Below are 26,374 nucleotides of genomic sequence, written 5' to 3'. Positions count from 1 at the left end.
TTTCAAGAAAATAATACAGTCTGAAGGCATCTGTTGTTCAAAAGCCTTGTTTATCTCTGAAACCCTAGTGCCTCACTGTAAACCAGCACAGGGCAGTAATCAGAGTTCATGGCTATGGCCTCATATCCTCTGTCCAGGAAGGCAAGGAAGTGGAGGAAAGCTTCACTTTCTGTCAATAGTTTAAAAGATGGCATTGCTTGTATCAAGGAGGGGAAATGTTTTTTAGAATAAAAAACATGTAGGCCTTAGGAGGTTGGTTGTTGAGGAAGAATTCATTTTCTTGTGATACTAGATAAGGGAGACATTGTTGTGCTTTTTGCCAGATTCATTGTATAGAAGTACATAATATCGTGTGTGAATTACGAGCCAGATGATAGATAAGCTTTGATCATGTTTTTCTTCTGTTCTAATTCTCAAGGGAGAGGCTGGGGATGTCCAGGACATGCCTGCTCCAGAATCTTCTGGAAGGGATCTGGCTGCAAATTTGAGTCTAACTTTACCAGAGGACGACGGAAGTGATGAGAGCAGTCCACCATCAGCCTCCCCTGCTGAATCTGAGCCACAGTGCGATGCCAGCTTTAAAGGAGATGCAGGGGAAAATACGGCATTGCTAGGTGAGCGGTGTGCAAATTATAAAACAATGGCATGTGGCCAGGTGTGGTGGCTCACACCTGTAATCTCAGTGCTTTGGGAGATTAAGGTGGGAGGATTGCTTGAGTTTGAGCTATCAAAGAATAAATAACCAGGAATTAAATATAACCTACGTTTTACTTAATGTATGAAGCTCTTTCTATGTTGATAAGTAGGTGATTTTTTACAGCTACATAGTACTACATTTTGAATTTTCTATAATTTCTTGAAACTATTCCTGGGTGTTATTATCACTAGCACTTTGAAATCATTATGTATACATACTTACCACTTGTCTAATTGTTTTCTGTCACTCTGATAGGTAAAATGTAGTGAACTGCATGTATTTTTTGTTTGGTTTTTTTTGTGTGTTTTGTTTTACTTTTTGAGGCAGGGTATTGCTCTGTCACCCTGGCTGGAGTAGAGTGATGAGAACACAGCTCACCACAGCCTCAAATTCCCAGGCTTAACTAGTCCTGCCCCCTCTGCCTCCCAAGTAGCTGGGACCACAGGCACGTGCCACCACATCTGGCTAACTTTTTAAATTTTTTTGAAGTGATGAAGTCTCACCATGTTGTCTAGACTAATCGCGTTTTTTTTTATTACCGATGAGGTTAATCCTCTTTTTAGATTATTGGTCATCTTTATTCTTTGATGAACTGCTTATTTTATCCCTTGCTTATTTTTTTATGGAGATAGTAATTTTTTCATATTGATCCTTAGAGCTTTTTATACACTGAAAATACTAGGGCTTTGTCATATATTTTGTGTATTTCTCCCCCAATTTCTGTATCCTTTGGCTTTTCAGTGTACTTTCCAGATAGAAATTATGTAGTTTAGTTTCCTGTTCTCTCATGATTCTGCCTTTGATTGCATGCTGACTTAGGAAGGCCTTTCTTATCTTAGGATTATAAAGATATTGACCTGTACTTTGCTAGTATTTGTGGGTTTTGTATTTTACATTGAAATCTTAGTATATATAGTTTAAGGTGTGAGGAGAGATTTAACTAATCTATTTTTTTCCTTTTATTCCACTTGTTAAACCTAAGTGTTTAATCAGTTGTCCTAATATTGTTTAGTGAATAATAATTATAAATAATATGTTTTGATATTCGCAAGGCAAATTCCTTCATCTTTATTCTTCTTTTAAAAAAAATTCCTGGGCTATTCTATATTATTATTATTATTATTATTATTATTATTATTGTTATTGTTTGAGATGGAGTCTAGATCTGTCGGCCAGTCTGGAGTACAGTGGCGTGATCTCAGCTCACTGCAACCTTCGCCTCCTGGGTTCAAATGATTTGCCGGCCTCAGGTGATCTGCCCTCCTTGGCCTCCCAAAGTGCTGGGATTACAGGCATGAGCCACTACACCTGGGCTGTTCTACATTTTTTAAAGATTAATTCTAAAACCATTTTGCCAAGTAAAAGAAAATCTCATCAGAATTTTTATTGGAATTGGATTCACTTAAAGGTTATTTTAAATGGGAAGAATTAATGCTTCAGATTTTGAATTTTGTCATCCTAGAAGAGGAAGCATATTTTTCCAAAGCAGTAAGATTGAAACTAAGTCAGTTTCTTTGTGGCACATTTAGGATCTGTGAGGCAAAAATAGGTAGAAATACTACAATATAAGTATTAACAGCACCAGAGGAAGAAAAGAATGCATTGTGGAAGAAAAAAGAATAGATTTCGGAGATTTATAAAATTGTAGCGATTGATTGGTGTAGGCATTCTCCTAACCAGCTCTCCAGCTAAGACTGGACCACCTTACAAAGCAGCATGTTCTGTTGGTAAATGGCTCTTACTTTTAAAAATGTCTTTATATGGAGCCAGAATGCGTACCTGTGTGATTTTGCTATTGCCTTCCAACTCCAGAAAGAAAACTAACTTTGCCTTCTCTAGTACATGAGCACCCTGGAGATACTAAGACTATTACTCTGACTAAATGTCCTTCAAGAGCAGCCTCCAGAGTTTTCTGCATTCTTGGTACCTTGTTAACTTGCAGTGCATTACAGTTTACCATTGGCTGTCCTGAAATGCCCTCTTAGAACAAAGATAATAAAATTTGAAATCATGGGTAGAAATAAAGAAGGTGGAAGTAGCAGCTAGGTTTCCAAAGCAGCAGAATGTCAGATACCTTCCGAAGCAGCCAGTTTCCCCCATGTCCCCACCCAACCCCATGTGGGGCTCACATTCTGTTTTTCTCTCTTTGTCCTTTTTTTAAATTCCCAAGTATTGTGCATCAGCAAGTTGACTTTATCTGTTAATGTTCTTTCAGCCTTGTAACGGTAACAATATAAATTGAAAAACACTAAATTAGAAAAATCAGGCATTAATACCTCCAGAATAAAATGTAGTTTCACTTACAGTTGAGAAAACATTTACTAGACTCTTAGGAGCAACTAGGAAATGAGTGTGGAAGTTACTGTGGTAGACCCTGGAGAAGGTGTTTTCCTGCGGAAGTGCACCTTCCACTGTCCAGTTACGTCACTCTCCACCTACTTCACCTCCTTGAAGGGAGTGCAAAATATTTGGATGGGTGGAGGATTGCAAAATATTTGATTGGGTGTGGGGGGGATTGGAGAGAGATTGGTCAAAAGGTGCAAAGTTTCAGTTAGGAGTAAGTTCAAGAACTCCATTATACAGCATGGTGACTACAGTTCATATAACAATGTATAGTATTCTTGAAAGATGCCCAAAGAGTAGATTTTAAATGTTCTCACTTTGAATAAATATGTCAGGTAATGCACATGAATTAGTGTGATTTAGCCATTCCACAATGTATACATGTTTCAGAACATCATGTTGTATACCATAAATATATGCAATTTTTGTCAATTTAAACAGTAAATACACATTTTATATTTATAAAGCAAGAGGAAGCATTTTGAGATTACTTATGTTATTTCACCATTTAATAGAAACTTTAGGCTGGACTTGGTGGCACACACTTGTAATCCTAGCACTTTTGGAGGTGGGATGGTGGGGAGCAGATTACATCGCATGAGGCCAGCCTGGGGAACGTGCAGAAACCCTGTCTCTACAAAACATTAGCAGGGCATAGTGGCGTGTGCCTGTAGTCCCAGCTGTCTGGGGAGCTGAGGTGGGAGGATCACTTGAACTCAGGAAGTTAAGGATGCAGTGAGCCATGGCTGTGATCATGTCACTGCACTCCAGCCTGGGCAAGAGAGTGAGACCCTGTCTCAAAAGAGAAACTTTAAATTGGCAAAATAAAAAGTAGTGGCTTCTGCTGCTATCTTTAAGGAAGTATTCTATTCTAAGAGCCTTTTGTGTGGAGTGATTTTTGTATACCTAGTAATAGCAACTGGCTGGATTTCAGTACCAGCTCCTCCTCTTCCTTGCCATCTATAAACCAGGGCTGGTGACGTGTTAATCTCTACCTCTTAGGGTCAGTATAAATACTGGCTATTGTTTTCATTGGTGGCAGCGTCACCATCACCTTAGCTACTTGTTCAACTTTTGGGAACATCCTGTGGTACCACCATCTCTGACTGTCTTTAAAGACTGATCTGCTGATGAGATGAATGTTGGCTAGGCTAATGCTAGAAAACTCCTCATACGACAAAGGTGTTTACCAGTTTTTCTTGTTGACTGTCAATGGGTTATCAGTTTTCCATATATGTTTTACTTAAAATTTTCTGTTAGCCGGGCGTGGTGGCTCATGCTTCTAATCCTGCATGTAATGGTAGACCCTGGAGAAGGTGTTTTCTCCACTTTGGGAGGCTGAGGTGGGTGGATCACCTGAGGTCAGGAGTTCGAGACTAGCCTGGCCAACATGGTGAAACCTCATCTCTACTAAAAATGCAAAAGGTCACTGAGTGTGGTGGTGCGCGCCTGTAATCCCAGCCACCCAGGAGGCTGAGGCAGGAGAATCGCTTGAACCTGGGAGGCGGAGGTTGCAGTGAGCTGAGATGGCACCATTGCACTCCAGCCTGGGCAACAGAGTGAGACTCCATCTCAAAAAAAAGAAAACAATTTTTCTGTTTACCATCTTGAATTATCTCCAAGTGAGTAACTGTGTTTGTGTAATTGAAGCTCGGAATATGCTGTCCTCTTCTCCTGGTGGAGTAGCTTGTGTCGTTCTCTTGCAGAAGCCGGCAGGAGTGACTCTCGGCATGGAGGACCCATCTCCTAGCGCACGTGCCCACTGAAGTGGCACCGGCAGAAGTTTGGCTTGAACTAAAGGACATTTTATTTTTTTTTACTTTAGCACATAATTTGTATATTTGAAAATAATGTATATTATTTTACCTATTAGATTCCGATTTGATATACAAAGGACTAAGATATTTTCTTCTTAAAGAGACTTTTCGATTAGTCTTCATATATTTATCTACTAAAATTTACCATGAACAGTGTGTTGCTTCAGACTTACAAAGACAACTGGGGCAAGTACTCTAATGTAAAGGACAGGTGGTGTTTCTGTATCATAGACTGGCTGCTACGGTACTGTAAAAAACTGGTTAATTCTATTTTTCAAGGTTTTGGCTAAGCACCTCAATTTTAGACTAGTTGAAGTGGAACTGTATAATTCAGTTCGGTAATTGATCACATGGGCTTTCCCTGGAGGAAAGGTTTGGTTTTTTTTTTTTTTTAAGAACTTGAAACTTGTAACTGAGATGTTTGTAGCTTTTTTGCCCATCTGTGTTGTATGTGGAGATTTCAAAACCTGAGAGCACTTTTTCTTTGTTTAGAATTAGGAGAAAGTCACTAGATGACTTTAGGATTTGCATTTTTCCCTTTATTGCCTCATTTCTTGTGACGCCTTGATGGGGAGGGAAATCTGTTTATTTTTTCCTACAAATAAAAACCTAAGATTCTGTATTGCACATGAGCATTAAGTTCTTCATTGCCTTGTTAAGGAAAATGAGTAGGCAGACTGAGAATCGGTTATATTGATTTCAGTTACAATTTAATCTTTACAATTAAAAGGGCGAAAGATGTAGAATTTTAATTTTTATTGTTGACTCGAAATAACCAGTTTTCTTGATTAGAGTTTAAGCAGATTTAATACTATGACTTTGGTAACCATTTCTTCTTTTTTACTTGCTTGCTGTTCTTTTGGGTCAAAGGAGCAGGCTAATGCAGAGCTTTTGGAGACCGCTAAGTGTTAGAAAGTGATTAAACGCACACTCTGCTGTTCTCACTTCTTGGAGGTAGAAGTCAGGAAAATAAGGCAGTTATTTTTTTGAGTGTGGAATTGTAGTCTTGTGTTGCCTCTAGTTACTCTATATCTTTAGTTGGTAGGTAAAAAATGTTTATTTAAAACAGTTTTTAAAATTATAAATTTATTTTTATAGCCATATATAGGATATAAGGATTTATATAATTTTCTCAAGCTACTTAATACTTTGATTCGTGAAATGGTAAGTGAACATTTTTACTGAAATAAACTCTACAGATAGATGCAGTATGAGGAGTTATTGAAGCAGAAAATGTGTTTTGCTTTGCACACTGAGTGTGTGTTAGCAGACAGCCTCAAGTAGGTTTCCGTAGCAGCCATTGCCTTTGAATCTACCTTCTGTAGTTTAATATGAATAGGAAAATACATCCTGATTCTGTAGCGAGTAGACTGCTCTTTGTCTTTTAAGAAATACTAGGGGAGGGCTGGGTGCAGTGGCTCATGCCTATAATCCTAGCACGTTGGGAGGCTGAGGCAGGTGGATCACGAGGTCAGGAGATCGAGACCATCCTGGCTAACATGGTGAAACCCTGTCTCCATTAAAAATACAAAAAATTAGCTGAACCTGGTGGCACACATCTGTAGTTCCAGCTACTCAGGAGAATCGCTTGAACCCAGGAGGCAGAGGTTGAAGTGAGCTGAGATTACACCACTGCACTCCAGCCTGTGCAACAAGAGCAAAGCTCCGTCTCAAAAAAAAAAGAAAAGAAAAGAAATACTAGGGGAAAATGTTTCAATTAGTCATTCTTCCGAGTAGCTAACGAAGCTGACTTTTGAAAAGAAGGCTGTAAGCTTTGCAGAAGCTGCTGCCACCCGGAGCCCCTTGCTTCCAGCCATGGTCAACCCCACCATGTTTTTCAACATTGCTGTCGATGGCGAGCCCTTGGGCTGTGTCTCCTTTGACGTAAGGGACCTAGAAACCAAGAAGTGACTGTTCATCTAATCCATAAAATTATGTTAGCAGATTGGAGCTGTTTGCAGTTCCAAAGACAGCAGAAAACTTCCGTGCTCTGAGCACTGGAAAGAAGGGATTTGGTTATAAGGGTTCCTGCTTTCACAGAATTATTCCAGGGTTTATGTGTCAGAGTGGTGACTGCACACGCCATACAGCATTGGTGGCAAGTCCATCTGCAGGGAGAAATTTGATGACAAGAACTTCATCCTGAAGCATACAGGTCCTGGCATCTTGTCCATGGCAAATGCTGAACCCAGCATGAACGTTTCCCAGTTTTTTATCTGCACTGCCAAGACGCCAAGGCTGAGTGGTTGGATGGCAAATGTGGTCGTTGGCAAGGTGAAAGATGGCATGAATACTGTGAAGGTCATGGAGCACTTTGGGTCCAGGAATGGCAAGAGCAGCAATTCGCATGAAGATCACCATTGCTAACTGTGGACAACTGTAATAAATTTGACTGGTGTTTCTTTAAAAAAAAAAAAAATACCGTGCCAGACCAAGGTAAATTGTTTTTGATCATTACAGAAGTGTGGTTTCTTAATCAGCAGCTGTCAAACGTAGTGTTCCTTAATTTAAAAGCTTGAACACTAAATTATAAATTGGAGAGGTTGGAATAATTACGGTCATATATCTAGAAACACAAGTCTTTAGTAGCAAAAAAGAAATTAGCAAGAGAAGAAAACTTTTTGGTACTTTGAATGGAAAAAGTTTTCATTGATAGAAGTTTTTTTAGATGAAAATTAACACGATAAAGAAGTGACAGGCCAGGTGTGGTGGTTCACGCTTTTAACACCAACAATTTGGGAGGCCAAGATGGGAGGATCTCTTGAGCCCAGGAATTCAAGACTAGCCTGGGCAACAAGGCAAAACTCATCTCTACTGAAAATTTAAAAAATCAGCTGGACATGGTGGCACCCGTCTGTAGTCCAGCTACTTGGGAGGCTGAGGTGGGAGGATCACTTGAGCCCAGGAGGTTGAGGCTGCAGTGAGCCGTGATCACACCTCTGTATTCCAGCCTGGGCAAGAGTGAGATCCTGTTAAAGGGGGGGGGAAAAAAAGGAAGGGACAAATATTAGTGTTTTTGCTAAAGCTTTTAAGTTGATAAGATGCAGAGAATTGGGGGAATGTATAATCAGATTTCATTTAATTATTTACCACATGAATCACTTTCCTCCAAACAGTTGTCATAAGAGCCATGTGTTCACGTGTAATGAAGACCAGTATTTAACTGTGGGAACCGTGGGTGGCGTGGCGAAGGAGACACTGCCCGTGACTGTGCCGCTCTCCACAGCCCCGTCTGCTGTCCTGTTTCCTCGGCTCCTCGGTGTCTGGACTGGCGTTCTGGGTGTCCCAGCAGAAAACTAAAGGGCCAGAGAGGTGTAAACATACACACCACTTGGCAGGTAATAATCCCCCCATGTGCTATCTTTTTAGGGATCCCGAATACACAGCCTTTCCCAAAAGACTGCTCCCTCCAGCTACTGAGGAATGATGACAAGAAAAGGCCGAATTGCAGTGTCTCCATCAGCAGTTTGCTCTCTCTGGGCACACGATGACAAAATTTCCTGAAGCGAACCACTAGTCTGACCTCAGTAGCAGGATTGGAAGCTTCATGCCATGGGAGTGGTCAAGAAAGGCATCCCAAAGAGAACCGAACTATTTAAAAAAAAAAAATAGACCTTTAGGAATAGGTGATTGTCCCCACATACTGGGGATGAAATACCCAGTGTAACCAAATTCCCTGGTAAGATCGCTTAGTTTGGCAATAGTCTCTTCTTTTGAGCACGTTGAACTTTATTTGCTCAATGAAGGCTGAAATTATAAGTCACTATATACATATTACTAAGTAGAACTTGAGGTAATTATATGTTTTAGTCAAAAGCAGTTTCTGTGGGCTTGGTATAAACCCTACTTTGTGATTTGCTAAAGCAGAGGATGTTGACTCAAACCAAAACTGGTTTTGTAGTTAATATATGTTGTGTTTCTGTGACTTAATAGTCAACTAGAAAAGCCACCTACGACATTCCCAGCTAATTAAGTTTTAAAAGTTTTTTAAAAAACACTTGTCACCATATTTTCAAAAATACTAACATTTGGATTACTAGTTATAAAAGTGAAATTTCTACTGTGTCATAATCAGCCACGCAGCTGGAGACTTGCCCTCTTTGTACAGCAAAGTTGTGAAAAAAGTATTTGCACTACATTCATTTAAACCTTAGGGAAAAAAAACAACCCATGCTTTTCTTTGCTGAGTTGTAGGGTTGTATTATTGGCTAGTGAGAAGCCTGGGAACACCAGGACTTTGTGTGGGCTGACTGCAGGTATCAGATCCAGGATTATACAGGTACTCTTGGAAGTGTCTTGGGGATTTTCCTGGTAAGAACAATAGTGATTGCAAAAAAAAAGATAAGATGTAAAGTGAAATCAGTAAAACATCTTAGTAGACGGAGGGTGCTGAAATTTTAACGAATGTGTAAAAAGTTCTTCTGATACATTAATTTTCCAGATACCCTTAAAATGTTTAAGGAATATGTATGGGAGTCTAAGTCTCTTTGTGAGTTTGAGTCCTTTGTAGGGACATGGATGCAGCTGGAAACCATCATTCTTAGCAAACTATCACAAGAAGAGAAAACCAAACACCGCATGTTCTCACTCATAGGTGGGAACTGAACAATGGGTTCACTTGGACTTGGGAAGGGGAACATCACACACTGGGGCCTATCATGGGGAGGGGGGAGAGGGGAGGGATTGCATTGGCGAGTTATACCTGATATAAATGATGAACTGATGGGTGCTGACGAGTTGATGGGTGCAGCACACCAACATGGCACAAGTATACATATGTAACAAACCTGCACGTTATGCACATGTACCCTAGAACTTAAAGTATAATATAAAAAAAAAAAAAATGTTTAAGGAATATCATTCAAAATACTGTTTGAGAGACACGTGACCATCATTCTCCAAGGGAATGCGGATCATTTAGTGTGCTACTTAAAATTAGGTGTAAATGTATACACTGTAAGAATAAAAATCGATACCATTTCTTTAAATTGGCTTTCTAAAAGAAAATTATTTCTAATACTTACATTTTAGGATCTCAAACTATTTTTCTTTTGAAATAACTGCTTTCTACCCTAAGATGTTACTTATTGCTGTCTTCTTTTTAACAGGTGAAGATATTAAAGCTAGAAATTGGAACTAGAAAATCAAAAGAATTCAAGGTGTCTTAATGTGACAGTTGAATTGAACTCATTTGATTACACTTAAAAGTTTATTGCAGTTATTGAATATTTTTTTGAGTGCGGTGGTGCCACTGATGCTTACTGCAGGCTCAAGAAATCCTCCCACCTCAGCTTCCAGAGTAGCTGGGACTACAGGTGCATGCCACGCCTTGTTATTTTATTTTTTCAATATTTAATTTTTTATTTTTTCAAGGTCTTGCTATGTCATCCAGTCTGGTCGTGAACTCCAGTGATCCTCCCACCTTAGCCTCCCAAAGTGCTGGAATTACAGGCATGAGTCACCAAACCCAGCCACCAATTTTACTTTAGGTAAACTTTTATTTTCAAGAAGCTTTTGTTGGTGTTGCAAGTGTAAGTCATGACTATTTTATAAAATGTTCTATAAATATAACCACTATTCTTTGTAAGCCATTTAAAATAAATTTTAAAGTCTTTCACGTAAACACCAGTATTGTGGTTTTGATACTCACTTACGAAGTCCCTATTTGAGAACCTCCCTACTAAAATTTATTCGTAACCCCAAAATCACCACATGCAGTCATTTTCAGACATGCACAGAGACGGAGGCTGGAGGGGATGCCACGCCTTGTTTCCTCTCCTACTACAAACAGGTGTCCTTTCATAGTCTCTTCAGTGCCATGTTCTTTGCATTTCTGCACTTTTTGTTGGCAATTTCACTATTTAAAATGGCCCGCAGGTGTAGCAAAATATTGTCTACTGCTTTAAAGGCAACAAGGCTGTGATGTGCCTCATGGACTCAGTGTCTGTTAGATCAGCTTCACTCAGGCATGAGTGATGGTGGTGGTGGCTGTGAGTTCAATGTTTTATGCCAGAGAATCAGTAGGTCTTGTAGGTCCTGGAACCTAAGGCTGGGATGTTGAAACGGCCACTCCAAAAGTACTTCAGTAATAAACTGTTCTTTTCCCAGTGCTAACGGGGACGCTCACTTTTAGGCATAGAAAGAAATCACTCGTTGCCATCGTTTTAATTGTCTGAAGGCAGTCCTCTGATAGATGGGCTTAGTTCATCATTTCCTCTAAGCAAACATTCTTAAACATTTCTCTTATAGTGAAAAACGAAGACAATTTGTTATAAATCTTTAGTGCTGCTTTCTCCAGAGTTTTAAGATTGGAACTTTTACTGACCTTAAAATCATTTGGCTTGGTTTCCTTTAACTTTTTCAAAGCGTTAGAGAGTAATTCCTGCTGAACAGATTATCTCCCTTGTAAATACACTTTGAAAATACCTCAGTAAAAGGAATTTCTCATGATTTCTTAAAATAAAAAAATATATCAGATAACAGCTGATAAAAAGAACTTTAATGGAAGGCACTGTTGTCCAAAATCACATAAAGGGTAAGAGCCCACATGGTACCACCCTGCTCTCCTACTTCTCAAACCCACATCCACCACCCAGACGGGAGGGTGCTAGACCCCACAGGAAATTACCTCCCAGAGCAGTGACTGGTGTTTTTCCTTAAAACAAAATAATGGCTGTCTCAGACTAATAACAGAACATCTTAAGAGGAAAAAAACCAAAAAACTATACCAGCTATTAGAGCCTGGTAATAGAAGCAGCTTTCTAAGAGTTCCCAAGTTTATAAGAGGCCCAAGAAATGCATTTATTCTGTTGTCTATTAAGCCTCCACGACAAGGAGAAAGTTACAAGTAAATCCTTGGTTCATGAGGAGTTAAGAGCTTTGTGCATAAGCAAGTTCAAGAACCAAACTCCTGTTTGCCTCTTGATGGTTCAGAAACATTCAGCTGCTTTCACCTCTAGGACAGTATCACAAATGTTTAAGAATTTACTCTCGTTATCAACATTGGAACTTTACGAAAACTGGATTCCTGTTTCATCAGAAGCCGGTATTAATGAAAAACACATTTTCTTTAGTGCTTAAAAAAACAAAAAACTCATCTATTTTTTTGGGATAGCCATTCCTCCTATGGATAGTCATCAGCAAGACACCTAAAAGACACGTTTTCCCCAGTTCTTATCAAAAATTCATCTCACGGAAAAAGTCATCCAAGATAGCAAAACTTTGCTTTAAGCAGATAAAGTACTGTTTATATGCATCAGACCAAGCAATCCACTCAGGGTTTTAACGGTGTAAAAACTAAGTCACAGTACAGCTGAACAGTGAATGGATGGGATGGTTCTGATGAGGTATTATTTTGACATTTTGGTCTCAGAAGGTGTTTCCCCAGTATCCAATGTCTTCAACAACCGGAAAAGACCAGCAGCTTCTCGTATCCTACTGAATTCAATACAGAATGCCTGCACTTCTATAAACAAATCCTGTACATTAATAATTTTGTTACGGATCAAGGATTGGAGAAACACACACACAAGACGCACCAACCGATTCTGAAAAAGGGGAAAAAAACCAAATGTTAGTGTGCTCATTTTCCTGGCAGGCAATTGTAAAATTTATAGAAATTTCTATTACCTGCATATATTTATCCTTAATTTGTTCACAAGTAGAGATGCAATTTGATATATAAAGGTGAATAAATTCAGGAGGTAGATCAACAGCTGTAGTTAGTCTGTTTCATAAAAGAAAATTTGGGCCATTAATTTCATTTGCTAACATTGAAAAACACTGTTAACCATAAAATACAAAATTTGCTTCGGTCATCTGGTGGAATTTTCTGACATATCCAGTTCCCTGGTTTTAAATACACTTGGGCAAGTAAACCTAAGACCCACACCTACTTACCCATAAATAACCTGTTTTAAAAATGTCTCTACTTACTGTTTACATATCGCAATTATTTTTTGAGCCCTGCCCCTGAGTATTCTTGATTAAATCATAAGTCATGGTCTGTTATTGGAATTTAGAGTCATAATAAAGGCCAAAGCCGGTATTTTCCAAAGGATTACATGGAATGTTTTAAGGAGAAAAATGAGTGGGGTGGGAACAGGAATTCCATATTCAAAGTATGAATTTCCAAAAGATTAATATATGCTACCTTTTCTAAACTTACCAGACCTCAAAACTTTTTTCAACAAGGCATGAGGAGGCAGTGCTCCAAGGACACTGTCATGAGCTGCTGCAGTCACTTGAGATTTGTGTGTCACCAACAAACGTGTTTTCATGCTTAAGGATGATGCACTATGATAGGTGTTGGGGGGAAAACAAACAGGACCCTGTCCTTGAATTCCAAGATACTGAGCAGACAGAATTGCACTGACAAAAAGATGTAGTGATTCTGCATCTTGGACTCAGGGCCAAATGTCTGGTAGAGACAAGAACTGCTCTAAGAATATGGTGAAGGAGAAGTGAACACTCAGCGTGGTCAGTCCACGCTGTGCAGGCAACTGGGCCACTGAAAAGACAGTCTTCACTCAGTAGGGGAAAGACTGGAACAAGGAGTGGGAGAAATGCAGCAACACGTTTTCAACAAGCAGCTAGCTGGTTTTGCCGGTGACCAAGGTTAAAGTTAAAAATTACTTTGGAAACCTCACGCTTCCTCCCCCTCCTGCCCCTAAAAGAATGCACTCTCCTTCTATGCCCGTACTTCCACACCCTTGGCTTCCAGCTGGGCTTTTTTCTCCCAATAGTTGATGAAAAAAGGGCATATTCTGTAGTTCAATTTCACATAGATTTTTCAAAAAGCCCCAACCACTCACTTACAAACAGGTGTTAAAAACTATGCTCTCACTGAAGTTTAGTCGCTTGGCACTCAGAACGGATTTTCCCATATAGGAGGACCATATAATTTATCATCCAAAGCAGGATACCACGTGAAAGGGAGCTCAGGATGTAAAGCCTCCACCAGGACTCAGGCACACCTGAACCTCTGGCCATCCTGCACATAAACAACTGAAGCCCTCCAGCCCATCTAATTCACAATTTGCCTAAAAGATACTTGTAAGGAAAATACTATAAAATGCAAACACTGTACAGCACACATCAAGAAGGGAAGGCGTTCTATTTTCCTGACAGTCAAGGATGGCAGGGTCAGGAGACGCGGGGTCAGAAAGGCTGGGAGAAGAGCACGAGGAAGCTAGGATGGCATTCCCAGGATTCTCAGCTCTTAAGGTCCGTATTTTTCCACACTTTACAGCTGTTAGTCACTAAGAAAAAAAATCTGTATTTGTATAGGGATAAAGAAGATAGGACTATGTACAGGGAAATGAATTTCAGTAATTGGCTGGCACAGTGGCTCACGCCTGTAATATTTGCACTTCGGGAGGCAGATCACTTGAGGTCAGGAGTTCGAAACCAGCCTGACCAACATGGCAAAACCCCATCTCTACTAAAAGTACAAAAATTAGCCGGGTGTGGTAGCACAGACACCTGTAATCCCAGCTACTAGGGAGGCTAAGGCAGGAGAATTGCTTGAACCCAGGGTGTGGAGGTTGCGGTGAGCTGAGATTGCACCACTGTACTCTAGCCTGGGCGACAGAGTGAGACTCCCTCTGAAAAAATAAGTAAAATAAAATAAATTTCAGCAATTTTCATTTATGCTTCTACTAACACTAAATATGTTTGAAATCCTACCCTCAGTTCTTATTAACGCATGCTAAATTCACATGTAGTGAATGCTAAGGCTTAGATTATTTCTTTAATAGTTAATCTTACGCCAATAATATCAAGACAAAAATCTGTTACAATTTTTCCTTCCTGGCCATCTAATCTGTATCTATCCCCACACATTTGATCAAATCTAGAAACTTACCGATTTACAACTTCCATTGAATGTAAAGACATGTCCATATTGACCAGGACAGAGAAATACTCAGTGATCTGGCTTGACTGCATTAATTTCAGCAACATTTCTATAGCGACTAAAGGGTTGTTTTCCACAAGGTCAGGAAGTTTGGCTGGGGTGAGGCCAATATGGTAGACAAGTTTGGGGTCTTTTTCCAACTCACCAAGGAGCTAAATACACCAGATTTTTAAAGAGAGAGAGAGGGAGAGAAAAAGAGGGTCTTGAGTCAATTTTTCCCCCCATGTATATGAAATAAGCATTTTATACAAAAAGCTACAAAACTATCTGCATTGAACCAACTTCATAAATTTCTTCCTTCAAACCCATGATGTCTTGACATTTCTAAATTTACATTTTAATTTTGAACAAACTAAAACGCAAACACATCTAAGACAGTTTATAAATATGCTAATGATTCCTCTTCCTGGACATCAAGCCAGACTCCATACTGTCCGGTCAGATACAATAGTGTCTGGTTGTAACAATGTCAAGTCCTTTGCAGGTTTTTTTTTCTGTCATCTGTTGTAACTAAAAATAATCTTAATGACCAACTAGTTCTCCCAAGAACAGTCCTGCCCCACCCCACTCAGGCAGAGACCAGAACTACCTGAGAAGGGGGCGGAGTGGGAAGTAGGACAGCGGACCTGCTGCAAGTCATCAGTCTGCAGAACTTTACAGTTCAAGTCACAGCCACACTTTGTAATTCAAACAGGTATCCCCAAAAGATTTTTTCCACCAAATAAGCACTTCCTCTTTAAATGTCCTATGCTGTTTTTTTTTTTTTTTCCCCTGTCTACTTGTATGTTCCACAGTGGACTGTGTTTTCAGGATAGTCTCGTGAGCAAAGCGAACTACAAACATTGCTATTCATTATTTCATTCTGAAAATGATATTTTTGGTGGCAAACTTAATTGGAGAGGTCAATATCTCCTGAAAAGTTCTGATGCAAACTGGATAAAATTCACCAACCAGTAGAAGAGTGGCCTTGCCTCTCCTGAGGGGAGTCATCCAGTCTCCCGCTCAGGCAGTGGGGGCTATTTTAATCTCAAATCCACCACGATCCAGCTGTGTGATGGGGGCGGGTTCCCCTTCCCAGCCTTGTTTCCTCCCTACAGCCTGTCAGTAACTCCACTTTCCATCAGAAGCGTTACTGTCTGCTCAAACGTAACCACTGTGGAAAGTGTCCCACTGTGCACAGCAGTGACCCCCATGACCCCACCTCTCCCAGGGACAAACTGATCACAAAGAAACATCAGAACATTTTCAGCCATCAGACTTCTTGCCCCACCACAGCAAAACTACCAAAGAGCAGAACAAAACTTCAGAGACCCAAAAACCTTTGCAACTTCCTACTGTGGCCTCATGGTGACAGGATTAGTTGACTGCTTATCACTTTCCAAAAAAATACTCTTGTTGGATTAAAGATAAGAAAAGGCTCACAATGGCTGAGTGCAGTGGCTCACAACTGTAATCCCAGCACTTTGGGAGGCCAAGGCTGGCAGATCACTTGAGGCCAGACCAGCCTGGCCAACAATGGCAAAACCCCATCTCTACCAAAAATACAGAAATTAGCCGGGCACGGTGGTGCATGCCTGTAGTCCCAACTGCTGGGGAGGCTGAAGCACGAGAATCACTTGAACTCAGGAGGCAGAGGTTGCAATGACACAAGATCGTGCCACTACACTCCACCCTGGGCAACCGAGCGAGAGACTGTCTCAAAAACAAATTTTTTTTTATTAAAAATAAATTTTAGAAAAAGGTAAGAAAATGCTTACAATCAATACACACCTGTGTTTGTTGGGGAGAGGATAAGGGGCTTTTGAAGGCTTTGGCCATTATTCGCTTGATCTCCACACCAGTGCTATTCTTCACACACATTGATTTATCCCACTGGATTGCGTGGTCAGGCTCTGTGGGGTTTAGCCAGGCCAGTTCATCCTCACAAATGTGGAGTGGAGGCGGTGGACGAATAAACTCTGGTCGAAAATGGCCTGTAATGAGAGCAGTGATAGTTGCTCCTATCAGGAAGCTAACATCTCTACACATCTCACACATTTCACTTAATAAAGTACACAAAGGTATCTCTTAATAAGGATGACGTGACTAAAACTCTTATACTTCAAAATCAGAAGCAGGAATGACACAGGAAGGCAGGGCTTCAGTCAGAATGCAAACAAGACAATGAAAGAACACTATACCAGCGTGATGCCAGAGAACAAGCTATTCATTTTTGGAGAAATGAGGAAAGCCTGGCCGTGGCCTGCCCACGCTGCACTCGAGCATGACCACTCAACAGCAAAAGGGCACGACTGCTAAACGGGTGAAGACTTTTGATGAAAAAAATGAAATACTATGTCCTCACACATCCTATTCTGAGTTACCACTATTTGTTCTGCTTTTCACTGTTTGTTCAGCCGCCACTGTGATCTGTACTAGTTTTATCTTTGCATCTTATAACTGAAGTAACAAATTACGTGGCGATGAAACAGGAGGAAAAGTATGGTTGCCTTTTGATATTTTGAAATGAATGTGGAGACTGTCACAAATCCCTAAATTCACAAATGCTGTATTTATTTTCAGAAAACAATAAAAGTACAAAAGGAAAATGAAGTGGTTCAACTCAACTGTTTTATAAAACAAGATTCATCCCTGAGTTATAAACCCACTGAAATAAAGGCTGGCTAGGACTTCTGCTGAACCCATTTCACATCTCACATGGCTTCCACATAGGGCAGAAGTGGCTTATTCCTATCATGGATTCACATAGGGCAGAAGTGGCTTATTCCTATCATGGATCCACATAGGGCAGAAGTCGTTTATTCCTATCATGGATCCTAGCCCTGCCAAATGTGAGAGTCTACCGTTGAGTTTACAGAGAACATCTATTTTCTGGTTAAAAATCGTCACTTTATCTTAAACATCTCCACTGCCTCTTCACTTACCTCACCAGGACCAGCATCTGAATCTCCCTTCAACCACTTACAAAAATAAAGTTTTTACCAATTTATAAGAAGTACTACTTATGCGATAGAGAGTTCCTGCAAGGTGGGGACATCGGGTATTTGGCTAGACCCACTTACGATAAGTGATCTGCTTTTCACATATCTTCCTGGTGACCTATGCAATTTAGAGTTGTGCCCAAACAAATATTAAAAAGAAGCCACTACATGCCATGGACATTTCAGTCACACTTGTGACTAGCGGAAATTTCAAATATTAAACCTATGTATGCCAAAGATCTACTGTAAACCAAATGGTACAAAAGTCACTGTGTGAATTTCAAACTCATGGTGATACCACACTATCATTGGGTAAACATGTTCTCATTCCAAAGCAGAAAGCTTGCCTTCATAATTCAAAGCACACAGAAGCCTATCAAACAGATGCCAGGCAGAGTGGTGCATGCCTGTAATTCCAACTACGCGGGAGTCTAAGGTAGGAGGATCCCCTGAGCCTCAGGGGATGGAGTCCAGCATCTTGCAGTCTTGCATCTTGCATCTTGCAGTCTGGCATCACAGCAAGACTCCATCTCTTAAAGAAATCCCCCAAAAATGCAGCTAATATTATTTCAAATTCTACAAGTGTTTTCTTTGAATTAAATTAGGAGCTTATAAGAAAAACTTTAAAATGGAAAAGGAAATGATAGTGGTAAGATTACTTAAGAGGTATGAAACAAAAAGATAATGAGTTGCTACAAAAAGACTCATTTCAGTAAAATCAGAATCTAATTTTGAAAAAAAATTTTTTTTTTCCTTTTTGAAACACTCTCACTCTGTCCCCCAGGCTAGAGTGCAGTGGTGCAATCTTGGCTCACTGCAACCTCTGCCTCCCAGGTTCGAGCAATTCTCCTGCCTCAGCCTCCTGAGTAGCTGGGACTACAGGCGCCCGCCACTACACTTGGCTAATTTTTGTATTTTTAATAAAGACGGGGTTTCACCATGTTGGCCAGGCTGGTGTGAAACTCCTGACCTCAAGTGATCCACCCGCCTCGGCCTCCCAAATGCTGGGATTACAGGTGTGAGCCACCGCACCTGGCCTGTATCTTTAGGTATGCATAGGATAGACATGCAACAAACAACTTGGCATGCACTTTTCTTAAAGAAGAAACTAATTGTCACTGAACATCTCTTCTATGTTCTAGATACTCACTACACTAGAAAGGTTCACACTAAATTACAATTTAAGTCATAACAAAAATAAGATGATGTCTCAAAAAACTGAAAAGTCCTAGAGGATGCAGACGGAATAAAACCAAGAGTATAAATTAATTTACATATACCTACTTTCAATAGGTGGCTTTGGTCCGCTGACTAAAGCTTCTGTGATCTGAGAGGCAACTGAGCTGTCAAATCCAGAATTAGAAGAATCCGGGTCTGGGTCGCTGAGAATACTGGGGAAGCTCGCTTTGCTTTGTGTTGGCAGTTCAGATTGGCGTTCTAGAAAAGGTTAAAATAGGAGACGTTTTAAAATTATGGACATCATGAGGAGAGTGAAAAGACAAGCTACCGACTGAGGTAAGCTATCTGTAACACAGAAAAACAAAGAGCCAGATTCACAGAGAGAGAGAGAGAAAGAGTATGTGTGTGTGTCTGTACGTACAGCAGGTCCTCACTTAACGTCGTTGAAAGATTCTTGGCATCTGCAACTAAGTGAAACGACATATAACAATGATTTTCATCAATGTTATAATAAAACAATGTTGATGAAACAGTGTTATTCAAGGACCTGATCTACATCACTTCACTTAAATCTGCAGTTTCCAACAACCTATCAGTGATGTTGAGGACTTACTGTACATAAATTTTTAAATCAATTGGAAAAAAAAAACCCAACAGGAAAAAATGAACTAATAACTTTAATAAGGATTTTATTTGAAAAGCTTGAATGGCCAAAAAAATCTGAAAAGATGTTTAATCCCATTAGGAACTAGGGAAAATCCAGTTAAAACACAAGATACTATAACATACCCACTAGATTGGCAAAAATGTATAAACTTGACATTATCAAATGCGGAAGAGGATGTAAGGTAACTTGCACACTGTTACAGGAATGAAAAATGGCACAGCAACTTTGGAAAACAATTTGACGTTTCCTTATAAAGTTTTACATGTGCATCTCTTTCCATCTAGGAGACACACTTTCACACGTGCCCCAGAATAAGGTGCAAGAATGTTCACAGCAGTATTATGTCGATCAGTGGCAGAATGGATACAGAACTTGGTATTCCACAGTGTGAAGGTACCACAGCAGCAATGAAGAGCAGCCACTGCAGTTACACGCCATCAGCATGGACTCGTCTCACCCCCCAACAGAAGAAAAGCACAAAAGAAGAAATGCAGTACAATTCCACATATATCAAGTTCAAGGGCATGCAACGTGAAACTATAGGCAGGCCCAGGAGGGAAGCAAATTCAGGATGATTATCATAAAAATCAGGTTAGTGATGAGGCAGCCACCTGGAGAAACACACAGGGAGCCTCTTGGCCCTGAAAATATTCTCTTTCTTAACTTGGATGGCAGGTTGCTCCAGGTTCACTTAATTATAATTTCTTTAAAAAGTGAATGCATGTTTTATTTCAGATTGTATAATTTTAAAAACACCTGGCTAAATTTCTGAGTAAAGAACTACACAAATCAGTAAAAGACCATCGACCCGATGGAAAAATGGCCAGACATATGAAAAGATGCCTTAGACACAGAGCATCTTTTCTCATTCATTTAAGAGAAATACTCACTAAAATTATCCTGTATGCCATTTTAAAAAATATCAGATTGTTGAAGTACAACAAGTTAGATAACATACTATCAACCAAAATGTAAAAACTGGCCAGTTGCGTGGTAAACTAGTGATCGGTTTTTGTCAGGAATAAATCATAAAGAAAAATAAAACCTCTGAAATGAATACTGTCATTGTTGGGGTAAAACTTCACCCCCTGTAGTCACTTATGTTTAACTTGTCTGCTTGTTTTTTTAAAGTTAAGAAAACACAAACTGCATCATCCAAAAATACACCTTTAGTCCACGGATGCCACTGTAAGACACCAGAGAGACGGTCTGGGTGGCTAGCTCCAGAGTGGAGAGGCATGCTTGCTTTTTCTTTACACTTGTGAAGAGGAATGGATTCAGACATCTGCCAGCTGGGGGGAGAATGGCAAGCAGCAAGCTTAGCCACTCGGGCAGACTTCTCAGCCCTTACTCTAGGTGTGTGATCCTCCCTCCACGTGATATACTTCACAACTTTCTCACGTCTGGCTCAAGACATCCCAAGTCAAAAGGAAGGTGAGATGTGATTCTCACTTTATTATGATAAATACTATTTAAATACTATAAATATTATTATAAATACTAAGCTAGAACCATCAGAATATATCACTTCTGTATCCAGTTTTCAAAGTATCTTCAGTGTTTGTCAGGAATAAATAAAAATAATCATTTTATTTCTATTAAATTATATCTGGCACTAGTGGCTAATAAGTACTTTTGTACTTATTAGTACAACCTTAAAAAGTCTTAAAAAGATTTCTTTTGGTTTCAGAAAATAACCTTTGTTACATCGTTCTTGTCTCTGCTTTTCTGACAGGGTCTCACTCTGTTGCCCAGGCTGGAGTGCAGTGGTGCAATCACAGCTCAGTGCAGCCTTGACCTCCCAGGATCAAGCGATCCTCTTATGTCAGCCTCCCAGGTGGCTGGGACCACCACACTAAACTAATTTTTTTAAAATTATTTTTGTAGAGACAGGGTCCCCCTATGTTGCCCAGGCTGGTTTTAAACTCCTGGGCTCAAGTGACTCTCATGCTTCAGCCTCCCAAACTGCTGGGATTACAGGTAAGGACCACTGTGCCTGGCCACACTGTCGTATTGTTAATACCCAATAGTTTAAAGGTTAACAATGTTCCAAAGGAAAAGCTGTTTATTGCAACATGTCACCTTATATCAGAAGCCAAATGTCACAGCTCTATGAAGTCTAAGAGGATGATGGGGCATTGTCAAAATTAATACTTCAGCTTACTTAATTACAAAGTCAAGCATTCACAAACCCAGCTACATATTACAATTTCCCTTTGAGTTGCTCTCAAGTGACAAAATGAATGCTTACAGCAGGCAAGCCCAAAGTGCCGCCTCCTTCAGAACTCAGAGACCCTCTCTCTCACTACCAGTTCTCCTTCTCCTATAATTTTCTGTCAGAACACACTGTTTACTTCAAGAGCACTCATTCATTTGCTTACATGTTTAACACAGAATGTGCCAGAACAATCCTGAAGGAGAACAAAGTAGAAAGTTTCATACCTCCCAATTTCAAAACTTAGTACAAAGCTACAATAATCAAAACAGTGTGGTACTGGCAGAAAGACAGACATATAGACAAATGGAATGGAATAGAAAGCCCAGAAATAAATCCTTGCATATATGGGCAAATGATTTTCAACAAGGATGCCAAGAGTACGTTGGGTTTGGCTATTGAGGGTTCCTTGAGACAGGTCTCACACTGTCATGCAAGCTGGAGGGCAGTGGCGCAATCACAGCTCACTGCAATCTCCCAGGCTCAAGTGATCCTCCCACTTAGGCCTCCCAAGTAGTTGCGACCACAGGCATGCACCACCACACCCAGCTAAGTTTTTAATTATTTGTAGAGACAAAGTCTCCCTATGTTGCCCAGGCTAGTCTTGAACTCCTGCCCTCAAATGATCCTCCCACTTCAGCCTCTCCCAAAGACTACAGGCATGAGCTACTACGCCAGCCTTTCTTCAGTTCAAAGATGGATTTTTCCTTTTTTTGAGACAGAGTCTCGCTCTGTCACCCAGGCTGAAGTGTAGTGGTGCAATCTCGGCTCAGTGCAACCTCCGCCTCCCAGGTTCAAGTGATTCTTTTTTTTTTTTTTTTTTTGAGACGGAGTCTCGCTCTTTTGCCCAGGCTGGAGTGCAGTGGCCAGATCTCAGCTCACTGCAAGCTCCGCCTCCCGGGTTTACGCCATTCTCCTGCCTCAGCCTCCCGAGTAGCTGGGACTACAGGAGCCCACCACCTTGCCCGGCTAGTTTTTTTGTATTTTTTAGTAGAGACGGGGTTTCACCGTGTTAGCCAGGATGGTCTTGATTTCCTGACCTCGTGATCCGCCTGTCTCAGCCTCCCAAAGTGCTGGGATTACAGGCTTGAGCCACCGCGCCCGGCCTCAAGTGATTCTTGTGCCTCAGCCTCCCAATTACAGGTGTGAGCCACTGTGGCTGGCCGGATTTTTCTATTTCTGCAAAAAACATTGTTGGAATTTTGACAGGAATTGCACCAAATCTGCTGATTGTTTTGGATAGTATTGACATTTTAACAAATATTAAGTCTTCCAATCAGAACTTAAAAAAAACACTAAATTTAGGCCGGGCGCGGTGGCTCAAGCCTGTAATCCCAGCACTTTGGGAGGCCGAGACAGGTGGATCACGAGGTCAGGAGATCGAGACCATCCTGGCTAACATGGTGAAACCCCGTCTCTACTAAAAATACAAAAAAAACTAGCCGGGTGAGGTGGCGGGCGCCTGTAGTCCCAGCTACTCCGGAGGCTGAGGCAGGAGAATGGTGTAAACCTGGGAGGCGGAGCTTGCAGTGAGCTGAGATCCGGCCACTGCACTCCAATCCAGCAGACAGAGCGAGACTCCGCCTCAAAAAAAAAACACACTAAATTTTATCCAGCTTTCTTCTAAATCAGGAAAAGCAATCAATTCAAGTGAAAACTGCAAATGAATTTACAAGCTATTAGCATCCAAAAATAAAGATTTCCATTTATTTATTTATTTATTTATTTAGAGATGGAGTCTTGCTGTAGCCTAGGCTGGAGTGCAGCGGTGTGTTCTTGGCTCACTGCAACCTCCACCTCCCAGGTTCAAGCTATTCTCCTGCCTCAGCCTCCCGAGTAGCCGGGATTACAGGTGGGCACCACCACACCCGGCTAATTTTTTGTATATTTAGTAGAGACAAGGTTTCACCATGCTGGCCAGGCTAGTCTCGAACTCCTGACCTCAAATGATCCACCCGCCTTGGTCTCCCAAAGTGCTGGGATTACAGGTGTGAGCCACCATGCCCAGCCAAGACTTCCATTTAAGATCCAGTACTAAAACTACTTTTTAAAACGGATGATACTAACCTTTTAGCAGTTACAAAAACCATCATTTTAGTAGAGTCCTCAACAAGAGAGTCCTAATATTACCACACAGGAATGCCCAAACCATTGATTCCTCCTTACCGGCCAAGGCTAACTGAAGCCCACTAATGTCCACAGACTGGCCCATGTTTCCAACGTCCATCAGCGCAATCTGGCGAGGCGTCTTTTTGAAGAGTTCCCGTGGGGGTGCCAGCATCAGCTGGGAAAGAAAAAACTTTTCTGGTGGAGTTATAGGAGGTAAAAATCCTGCAAACAAAAATGTATAACGATTTCTCCAATGGTTACTTTTAAAAATCAACTTGAATCTGGTAAAATCAGTACTTGCTACTTGCCACTTCAAGCCATATATTTTTAAGAACTAAATTATAATTTTCAGTCAACCAAATATATACATTTATAAACTATGTAATTAAATATGTCCTTTGAAATTCTACGATCTGTGGCCCTACCAATGAAACTTAAGGGTTTTGTACCTGTTAATTTTAAGAGTTAAAGAAAGAGGAAAGAAACACGAAACGGGGCTTAGCAGTGAAAGACAGGTTTTCTTTAGTTAAAACATCGGCCAGGAGTGCCTCTCAGGTTTTAACTAAAGAAAATCTGTCTTTGACTGCCATGCTGCGTTTCATGGTTTTTTCTTTTTTTTTTTTCTTTTTTGTGATGAAGTCTCACTCTTATCCCCCAGGCTGGAGTGTAGTAGCATGATCTCGGCTCACTGCAACCTTTGGGTTCAAGTGATTCTCCTGCCTCAGCCTCCCAAGTAGGTGGGATTACAGGCACCCGCCACCACGCCCAGCTAATTTTTCTATTTTTAGTAGAGACATGGTTTCACCATGTTGGCCAGGCTGGTCTCGAACTCCTGACCTCAGGTGATCCACCTGCCTTGGCCTCCCGAAGTGCTGGGATTACAGGCGTGAGTCACCGCACCCCACCTGGTGTTTCTTTCCTCTTTATCTCTTACATTAATAACTTTTCTTTTTTTTTTCCGAGATGGAGTCTCACTCTGTCACCCAGGCTGGAGTACAGTGGTGCGATCTCGGCTCACTGCAAGCTTCGCCTCCCGGGTTCACGCCCTTCTCCTGCCTCAGCCTCCCGAGTAGCTGGGACTGAAGGCGCCCGCCACCACACCCAGCTAATTTTTTGTATTTTTAAGTAGAGACAGGGTTTCACCGTGTTAGCCAGGATGGTCTCGATTTGCTGACCTTGTGATCCACCCGCCTTGGCCTCCCAAAGTGCTGGGATTACAGGTGTGAGCCACCGCGCCTGGCCCAATAACTTCATTTTCTAAAGTGCCTCAATTCCTGCAAAGGCTAAAGCTTATATATGCAAGCAAAAACAGACAACACTACAGTGCTCAGACATGCTTTTCTTTCTTGTTTCCACTGTGTAAAGTGGAATAAATAGAAGAGCAACCAGTAGCAATCCAAATACACTACCTAATTCAACACACAATGCAGTTTACAAATTCCCGCAAGGCTGAATGTTCCTTCCCTTTTGTCCCATGTTCGATTGCTCATCAAGCCTCATCTCTCCCACTGCAGCAGTGTCAACAGGCTGCATGCCCTCAGCTCTAGCCCCTACTCCTCTCTTGCCTGGAGTACTCTTGCCCCCTCTACTGACTTCCCTAGCTCCCAGTTTTGACCCCTGCCCACTAACCATCCACAGTCCACACTTCCTCTTACCATTTAGTTGTATCTCTAGAGTGCAGATCTGATCACATTACTTAACCCGTTTACACAGAATTAAACCCAGATTTCTATACCATTACAAGACCCTTCATAATCTGGTCCCAACGCACCTTCCTAATCTCACTTCTTGACCTTCTGTCCCATCCATGTACCCTACACCCCAGATGCACAAAATCCCTCAACTTCTACACCCAGTTCCTTTTTTTGCTTTGAGGCAGTCTCACTCTGTTGCCCAGGCTGGAGTGCAGTGGTGTGATCTCAGCTCACTGCAGCCTCCGACTCCCAGGTTCAAGCAATTCTCCTGCCTCACACTACGGAGTAGCTAGGATTACAGGAGTGCACCATCATGCTGGGCTGATTTCTGTATTTTAGGTAGAGATGGGGTTTCATCATGTTAGCCAGGCTGGTTTTGAACTCCTGGCCTCAAGTGATCTGCCTGCCTCAGCCTCCCGAAGTGCTGGGGTTGCAGGCATGAGCCACCGCACACGGCTTTACACTCAGTTCTTTAATAATACCTGGCAGAGGCACTCCTGCCCTCCCACCCGCATCCCTAATCAATATCCAGCAAAAGTATCACTCCCAAGAATCTCTCTGGCTCCACGGGTGGTCGTTCCTTCCTCTGTACTACCCAGCATTACACAGTCGCAGTCCTGCCTCTGTGCAGTCATCTGAAAAGCATTCTGAAGACATACCCACTAAATATGTCTTACCCTAAACAGAAAATATCAGCAGCTCTGGGAGTGGGGTGTTGGCACTGATATTTTCTCTTCTTTTTTTTTTTTTTTTTTT

At 41.1% G+C, this 26,374-nt stretch overlaps 2 protein-coding genes and 1 pseudogene across 5 annotated transcripts in view; 2 read left to right on the top strand and 1 right to left on the bottom strand.

Moving 5' to 3' along the window:
• RNF149 (ring finger protein 149) overlaps positions 1-5,484 on the top strand; it is a 32,815-nt gene extending 27,331 nt beyond the window's left edge. For 2 of the 3 annotated variants that reach the window (XM_011956587.1, XM_011956589.1), the window contains one exon: positions 419-745. In XM_011956587.1, the coding sequence (XP_011811977.1) occupies positions 419-742 (324 nt within the window). In that variant the 3' untranslated portion in view covers positions 743-745. Of the gene's footprint in view, positions 1-418; positions 746-4,746 lie in introns of those variants that run through there. The other variant, XM_011956588.1, reaches the window with a different exon arrangement.
• LOC105522158 lies at positions 524-7,260 on the top strand (annotated as a pseudogene). Its single transcript, XR_001003395.1, has 3 exons — positions 524-614; positions 6,595-6,741; positions 6,809-7,260. The product of XR_001003395.1 is annotated as a peptidyl-prolyl cis-trans isomerase A-like (transcript).
• A 4,074-nt stretch (positions 7,261-11,334) lies between these two features.
• The window catches only part of CNOT11 (CCR4-NOT transcription complex, subunit 11), a 17,473-nt gene continuing 2,433 nt past the window's right edge, over positions 11,335-26,374 (bottom strand). Inside the window, exons 2-7 of the mRNA XM_011956586.1 lie at positions 23,982-24,146; positions 19,039-19,191; positions 16,544-16,746; positions 14,723-14,925; positions 12,487-12,583; positions 11,335-12,404 (exon numbers count right to left, since the gene is read on the bottom strand). Coding sequence (XP_011811976.1) covers positions 12,207-12,404; positions 12,487-12,583; positions 14,723-14,925; positions 16,544-16,746; positions 19,039-19,191; positions 23,982-24,146 — 1,019 coding nt within the window. The 3' untranslated portion in view covers positions 11,335-12,206. The remainder of the gene's footprint in view (positions 12,405-12,486; positions 12,584-14,722; positions 14,926-16,543; positions 16,747-19,038; positions 19,192-23,981; positions 24,147-26,374) is intronic.

The sequence above is a fragment of the Colobus angolensis genome, unplaced genomic scaffold (genome assembly GCF_000951035.1).
Source record: "Colobus angolensis palliatus isolate OR3802 unplaced genomic scaffold, Cang.pa_1.0 Scaffold42, whole genome shotgun sequence".
NCBI lineage: Eukaryota > Metazoa > Chordata > Mammalia > Primates > Cercopithecidae > Colobus > Colobus angolensis.
This window is presented reverse-complemented; position numbering and strand designations above follow the sequence as displayed.